This window comes from Eimeria necatrix, genomic scaffold (genome assembly GCF_000499385.1).
Source record: "Eimeria necatrix Houghton genomic scaffold, Enh_scaff263, whole genome shotgun sequence".
Taxonomy (NCBI): Eukaryota; Apicomplexa; class Conoidasida; order Eucoccidiorida; family Eimeriidae; genus Eimeria; species Eimeria necatrix.
The window spans coordinates 35,001-42,500 of NW_013653188.1; the positions used below are offsets into that span (position 1 = coordinate 35,001).

General features: G+C 60.6%; 2 protein-coding genes across 2 annotated transcripts in view; both read right to left on the reverse strand.

Annotated features, from left to right (window-relative positions):
- Positions 1 to 150, reverse strand: part of ENH_00036110 (S-adenosyl-methyltransferase mraW, putative) — a gene marked incomplete at both ends in the record, with an annotated part of 669 nt that extends 519 nt beyond the window's left edge. The window contains one exon of the mRNA XM_013580421.1: positions 1 to 150. This exon is cut by the window's left edge and continues 519 nt beyond it. Within this exon, the coding sequence (XP_013435875.1) occupies positions 1 to 150 (150 nt within the window).
- Positions 151 to 6,417: 6,267 nt separating this feature from the next.
- Positions 6,418 to 6,774, reverse strand: ENH_00036120 (hypothetical protein, conserved; the record flags this gene model as incomplete). The annotated part of the gene is made up of 1 exon (XM_013580422.1): positions 6,418 to 6,774. One exon carries the CDS (start codon positions 6,772 to 6,774, stop codon positions 6,418 to 6,420), a length of 357 nt encoding a protein of 118 aa, XP_013435876.1.
- Positions 6,775 to 7,500: the final 726 nt, after the last annotated feature.

The window sequence follows — 7,500 nt, forward strand, 5'->3', positions numbered from 1 at the left end:
TGCTGCTGCTGCTGCTGCTGCTGCTGCTCCTACTGCTGCACCCGCTGCAGCGGCAGGGAAGCAAGCCTGAGGCCAAATAAAAGCTACTGAGCACGGGGGCCCCACATAAGAGCCAAACCCTACGGGGGGCCCCCCCGGGGGGCCCCCCATAGGGTTTAGCCCTGCTGCCAGCGCAGCAGGCCCCCGCGGCAGCAGCGTGGCATGCGCAGCAAAACCTCCCCCCGGTGGCAGCAGCAGCAGCAGCGGCAGCAGCAGCAGCGGCAGCAGCAGCAGCACGGGCAGCAGCACTCTCCGAAACTGTATGTTGGCCCGAGGGCCTCCCTTGGATCCTCTCTGGGGGTCCCCCTGGGGGCCCCTCTGGGGGCCCCCATGGGGGCCCCCCTGGGGGCCCCTCTTGGGCCCCCCTGGGGGGCCCCCCGTTATACTCATAAGGCTTATAAGGCGGACAGCTGTGGCTGCGGCGAGCTACAGCTAAGACCCCAGGGCCCCCAGTACCCTGTAGGGGGGCCCCTCTTCCCTTGTTTCTTTTGGGGGCCCCCCGGGGGCCCCGGGGGGCCCCCCAGCTGAGGCTTTTTTGTCCTGTTGAGGGCCCCTGGGGCCCTAATCAGACTGCTAGGGTGTATTTACACCTCTTTTTTAAGTACCCTTTCAATTATAATTAGGTTTGGGGCCCCCCGCCTTCTTGTGCCTCTCGGGGGGCCCCCAGGGGGCCCCCCAGAGTCTTAGGCGGTGACCTTGTTGGGGGCCCCTGGGGGCCCCCGGGGGCCCCCAGGGCTCCCAACTGGAGGTAAACTGCAGCAGAAGCTGAAGATCTATATTCTGTGCTGCAGTTAATGGTATTTTTAATTTAAAATTAAATACTTTAAAATGAAAAACCCCTATAATTACGCAGCTGGTCACCAGGGGCCCCCAGGTGACCTCAACCCCTGGAAGAGCCACTTCGCCCGTGGCCCCAAGCTCAGGGTTTAGGGTTTAGGGTTTAGGGTTTAGGGTTTAGGGTTTACGATGGAGGAGAGTTCGCTGGCAAAGTCCAACTCTCTGGGGTTCAGGTCCTTCGGGTGCCCCACGCCCGAGGTCTCCTGGGGGCCCCCGGGGCCCCCGGGGACCCAGTGGGGCCCCCTGGGGGCCCCCTGGGGCCCCCGGGGGCCCCAGGAGTTCCCGGGGGGCCCCCTCAGTAACCATTCAGGGGTTCTTAGAGCCACCGCATGCGGGGGGCCCCCAAAGGGGGCCTCATGAAGGGGGCCCCCGAGGGTTCTTTCACGCTGGGGGCCCCCTTAAGGTCCCTAGAGCTGGGGGCCCTGTGGGGCCCCCAGAGGCTCTCTCGGGGGGCCCCCAGGGGGCCCCCAAAACCACGGGGGCCCCAAACTAATCTGCAGCACCAGGGCCTCATTAGGAGACCAATGGTCCAGTTGTCTTTGTCTTTCATTATCTCCCTTTGCATGTCTTCATCCCCCTCTGCTCTCTCTAAACCCTAAACCCTAAACCCTAAACCCTAAACCTCTATCCTTAGCCCTTGGTGCCTGTTGGGGGGCCCCCCTCCTCAGTTCTTGTGCATGCGCTTGGGCCCCTTTTGGGAGTCTGGGGTCCCCACAGAACCCCACAGCTGTGGGGCCCCCCCTGGCTTGGGGGCCCCCTGGGATCGTCTTTTGGGGCCCCCTGGGATCGTCTTTTGGGGCCCCCTGGGATCGTCTTTTGGGGCCCCCTGGGATCGCCTTTTGGGGCCCCCTGGGATCGTCTTTTGGGGCCCCCTGGGATCGTCTTTTGGGGCCCCCTGGGATCGTCTTTTGGGAACTGAAGCAGCTTCAGGGGCCCCCTGGGGGCCCCAAAGACCCCAAGGGGCCCCGAAGGGGCCCCCAAGGGGCCCCCAAAAAGCGCAAAAAGGTACTTGCGGGGCCTTTTTGGGGTAGAGGGGCCCCAAGGGACTAAAAGCCCCCGGGGGGCCCTTTAGGAGTTCCCATGAGGCCCTTTAGGGGCCCCCAGGTGGCCCTTTAGGGGCCCCCATGAGGCCCTTTAGGGGCCCCCAGGAGGCACTTTAGGGGCCCCCAGAAGGCACTTTAGGGGCCCCCATGAGGCTCTTTAGAGGCCCCCAGAAGGGTCTTGAGGGGCCCCCAGAAAGGCCTTAAGGGGCCCCCAAGGCGCTAAAGGGGCCCCCTTGAAGCCCCGCAGGGGCCCCCAAGGGGTATAAAAGGTACAATAAGCTTCACATGAAACTTTGGGGGGCCCTATTGGCTATTTAAATCTTTTGGGAAGACTTTTAGGACTTTAGAAATCTAGAAGGGCCAAAGGCGAGCTTGGGGGGCCCCTGTGAGCCCTGTAGCTAGCTAGCTAGCTAGGCAGCTAGCTATCCAGGCAGCTAGCTAGCTAGGCAGCTAGCTAGCGAGGCAGCCAGCTAGCTAGGCAGCTAGCTAGCTAGGCAGCTAACTAGCTAGTCAACTAGCTAGCCAGCTAGCTAGGCAGCTAGCTAGCTAGGCAGGCAGCTAACTAGCTAGTCAACTAGCTAGCCAGCTAGCTAGCTAGACAAATAGCTAGCTAGCCAGCTAGCTAGGCATCGAGCCAGCTGTCTAGCTAGCCAGCTAGCTAGACAGCTAGCCAGATAGCTGGACAGCTAGCTGGACAGCTGGCTAGCCAGCTAACTAGCCAGCTAGCTAGCCAGCTAGCTAGCCAGCTAGCTAGACAGCTAGCTAGACAGCTAGCTAATCAGAAGGCTAGCTAGCTAGCTAGCCAGCCAGCCAGAGAGCTAGCTAGCCAGATAGCTAGCTGGCTATTTTAGCTGCTGCGCGCATTCGCCGTCGGTGCAGAACTCAGTCTTCTCTGGACACGCTTTTGCCGTCGGTGCTGCTGCACTGCTGCTGCTGCTGCTGGTACTGCTGCTGCTGCTGCTGCTGCTGCTGCTGCTGCTGCCAGGATAGCTGCAGCAGCAAACCTTCAGGAAGCCTCGCTGCGTAGGATAGACACTGGAGTCTCTGTGTGGACTGAGACAGTCTCGACTGTTTCTGAGGCTTCTTCGTCACTGTCTAGATTGTTGTCTTCCATTTGCTGCTGCTGCAGCTGCTGCTGCTGCTGCAGCAGCTGCTGCTGCTGCAGCTGCTGCTGCTGCTGCTGCTCGTAGAACTGGCTAGGTGGCGACGGCTCCGCCAAAGACAGAGGCCTGGACCCGATGTGCTGCTGCTCCCCGGCTTTTTCCTGCTGCACTTGCTGCTGCTGCCGCTGCTGCTGTGCAGCAGCTGCAGCAGCAGCTGCAGCTGCTGCAGCTGCCCGGAAGCTCTCTCTAAAGGCCTCTGCGTTGGGGTAGTACGTGCTCTCTTGCTGCTGCTGCAGCTGCTGCTGCTGCAGCTGCTGCTGCTGCTGCTGCAGCTCGCTTGGGTGGGGGGCCCCCCGGGGGTCCGTCTCTACGTGGGCCCCGTAGCACTCCACGGGGGCCCCCCTGAAAACTTGGGGGCCCCCCTCTAAGTAGGTTTGGGGGCCCCCGCTGCTGCTGCAGTCTGGCAGCACGTAGCAGCCCACTGCAGCAGCAGCAGCAGCAGCAGCAGGGGGGCCCACAGGGGCCCCCAGGAGCCGCTGGTTAAGGGCCTTTTGCGTCTCCCAGTCTTCTTGGCTGCTGCTGCTGAACCTAGCAAGGGCTCGGTCTGCTGCTGCTGCTGCTGCTGTTAAGAAGCAGCAGGCTGCTGCGAGGAAGGGGCTGCCGGCCAGCAGCAGCAGCGCAGCGCGCAGCTGCAGCAGCAGCAGCAGCAGCAAACCACACACAGAGAAAAATATCACTCCGTCGCCCCACATGCACAGCAGCAGCAGCGCCCGCTGCAGCAAAGGCTGCTGCTCCCTGTCCTGCTGCCCGAGTAGCCGCAGCACACAGTGGAGTATGCTGCTGCTGCTGCTGCTGCTGCTGCTGCTGCTGCTGCTGCTGCTATGTGGGTCCACAACAGTTTGGCTTGTGGTCGGCAAAATCTCATAAGACTCCGACGCTCCAACTGCGACAGACCCGCAACACAGCAGCAGCAGCAGTAGTAGCAGCAGCAGCAGCAGCAGCAGCAGCAGCAGCACATGTTCACAACAAGAACAAGCCGCACTGCAGCAGCACTAGCAGCAGCAGCATCAGCTGCTGCTGCTGCCCTATGGTTGAAAGCCCAAACCCCCTCTCAAGGGCCCCCATTGGGGTTTCTGTACCCTCAGGGGGCCCCCAGGGGGCCCCCGGGGGGCCCCAATGGGGCCCCAAGCAGCCTAAGGGGGCCCCCCGCGAGGGGCCCCCAGAGCCATTCTGGGGGCCCCCCAGAGAGCTTTGGGGCCCCAAAAGAGTACCCTAGAATACCCATTAAGCAGCAGCAGCAGCAGCAGCAGCAGCAGCAGCAGCAGCCTAGGGGCCCCCCAAGGGCACCGGGGAGGCCCCCAAAGGGTACTAGGGGGCCCCCAGAGAGCCTAGGGGCCCCCAATGGGTACCCAAGGGGCCCCTAAAGGCTTCGGGGCTTCTATATGATGATTTGGGGGCCCCCAGGGGCCCCCTATTCCATACAAGGATGGGCAGGGGCCCCCAAGACTAAAATGCTACTCGGGGGCCTTCAGAGGGGCCCCCAGGGGGGCCCCAGGGGGGCCCCCAGGGGGGCCCCCAGGGGGGCCCCCAGGGGGGCCCCGAGGGGGGCCCCCAGGGGGGCCCCCAGGGGGGCCCCTAGGGAAGGGTTTGAGGCCCTTACCATCTGGGAGTCCGAAGAAGTTGGGGCCCTTAAGGGCCTCCTGGACATAAGGGCGGAGCTGATCCTTGTAGCTGCTGCTGCTGCTGCTGCTGCTGCTGCTGCTGTCGTCTTCTGCAGCGGCGTACGCACAGCCAGTGGAGCTGCTGCTGCTGCTGCTGCTGCTGCTGCTGCTGCTGCTGCTGGGCGCAACAATCCAGTCGAATAAGGCGTTCTTGAGGCAGCAGCGGAGAGCAGCAGCAGCAGGAACAGCAAGCATTGCTGCTGCTGGAGTGTAGCAGCCGCCCATCCACAGCAGCAGCAAAAGCAATATTAACGGCTATGGAAGCAGTATAGCAGCAGCAGCACGTCCAGCAGCTAAGTGTCCAGCAAAAGTACATGCAGCAGCAGCAGCAGCAGCAGCAGCAGCAGCGCCACGGGCACCAAGTGGAGAAGCCGCAGCAGCAGAGTCAATAGCCGAAGCTATCGCAGCAGCACTAGCAGCAGGAACAGCATCCGACGAACGAGCAGCAGCAGGAAAAACAGCAGCAGCAGCAGCAGCAGCAGCACACGAAAAACGAGCAGCAGCCGCAGCTGCAGGAACAGCAGCCGAAAAACAAGCAGCAGCAGCAGCAGCAGCAGGAACAGCGCCCGAAAGTGGAGCAGCAGAAACAGCATCAGCAGCAGCAGCAGCAGCAGCAGCAGCAGCAGCAGCAGCGGCTTACGGTAGGCAGCAAAAGCTTCTCTGAGCAGCCACAAAAAGAGGCTGAGGAGAATTCCTGCTGCTGGAGCCCGAAGCATCAGCAGCAAAACACTATCTGCTGCTGCTGCTGCAGCAAGGCCTCGGGGCACTTGCACAGACAGCACGACCGCCAGGCCCAGCAGCGCGCAGGCCCCTGCAGCACAGCAGCAGCAGCAGCAGCAGCAGCAGCAGCAGCAGCAGCAGCAGCACAGCAGCAGCAGCAGCAGCAAAACGAAGCAGCACACATAGGTCGGATCCATGTTCATCTGCCTCTGCTGCTGCAGCGGCCAAGTGGCACAAAGGCCGCGAGGAAAAGTCTTCCCGCTGCTGCTGCTGCTGCTGCTGCTGCTGCTGCTGCTGCTGCTGCTATGCATGCCTTACCTATGAAGCTGTGGACCAAGAACCGCAGCAGCTTCTCCCCATAAGGCCTGCTGCGGAAGAGTGCTGCTGCTGCTTCGAGGGGCCCCTCTTGCTGCAGCAGGTGCAGCGCGTTATTTAGTATCTTCTTGGCGCTGCTGAAGTCTGCAGCAGCAGCAGCAGCAGCAGCAGCAGCAGCAGCAGGAACACACGCGGTGGCAGCAGCAAAGGCAGCAGGCAACGCCACCGTAGAAGCAGCACCGGAAGGAGGGCAGAACCAGCAGCAGCAGCAGCAGAACCAGCAGCAACAGCAGCAGCAGAAGCAGCAGCAGCAGCAGCAGCAGCAATTTTAATTTTAGCAGCTGTAAACCCTAGAGCCTAGAAAGAGCCAGTTTGTCAGATCTTAGGGCCGGAAACAAAGCGCATGAGCAGTAGCAGCAGCTGCCGCTGCTGCAGCAGCAACAGCAGCAGCAGCAGCAGCAGCAGCAGCAGCAGCAGCAGCAGCAGCAGCAGCTGCAGCGGTGTATGCTGGCCTTGCCCGTACTTTAGCCTATTAGTTTTGCTTCTAATTATCTCTGTTATTTCACGCTGCTGCTAATCTGCTGCTGCATGTCTGTGAGTTCTTTTTAAAATGAAAATAAATTTCTTTTTCTTTCTCTTTTATTTATTTCCGTTGCTGCGCTGCTGCTGCTGCTGCTGCTGCTGCTGCATGCAGCTCCTATTTGCTTTTATTATTGTCTTTCCTCTTAGTGTCCTTAATCCCTTCTGTGCCCTGGCTTCCGCTGCTGCGCTGCTGCTGCTGCTGCTGCTGCAGCAGCAACAGCAGCAGCTGCTGCTGCACTCACCTTCCGCTTGCTGCTGCTGCTGCTCCTCCAGGGCCAGGGGGCCCCCCTCGAAGGCCAGGGGGCCCCCCTCTGCGGGTTGGAAGCTGGAAGAGAGGGTCCAGCCACTGGCGGAGGGGGGCCCCTCTGCTGCTGCTGCTGCTGCTGCTGCTGCTGCTGGCTGGTGGCCTTGCATTGCTGCTGCTGCTGCTGAGTGACACGAAGCAACCGAGAAAACCAAAAGAAACTCGCGGGAGCTGCCAGAGAAGCCGCAGAAGACAGAGACAGCAGCAGCAGCAGCAGCAGCAGCAGCAGCAGCAGCAGCAGTGTTGCGGCTGGAGCTGTCGCGGCTGGTCAGGTGTACGTACACCTGGAAATAGGCACAAAGGATGAAACTCAACTTTGTTCAAATTAAAATAAATCCAAAGAGTTATTACAAACAAAAAGCACAAAAGGGAGGAGCAGCAGCAGCAGAGACGGTCAGCAGCTGGAGACGGATCCCGCCTGTCGGCTGCCGAGCAGCAGCAGCAGCAGCAGCAGCAGCAGCAGCAGCAGCAGCACCAGTGGCCGCGAGGAAGCCACGGCCTTCTATTTTAGGTGTGAAGGGGATTTAATTGCATTATTTTGCATAAATAGATTTAAATAAAACAAATAAAACGGCTGGAAAGGAGAATAAAGGAGCGAGCTGAGGTGTATGGACAGCTCGAGCTGCCCGTACACCTCGAGCTGCGCATACACCTCAACTGCAGCAGACCACCGCCACTGCAACACCCCTCCAAAAGGGCAGTCTCTGGGTCATTTTTAGTTCTTTTTTCTTCTTTTTGAATCTATTTTTCAGTTTTTTATTTGTTTTATTCAAGAAGGATCATTTGCTTCAACAAAACCCACGCCAGGGTGAGCCGACTGAGCCGGGGGCCCCCCG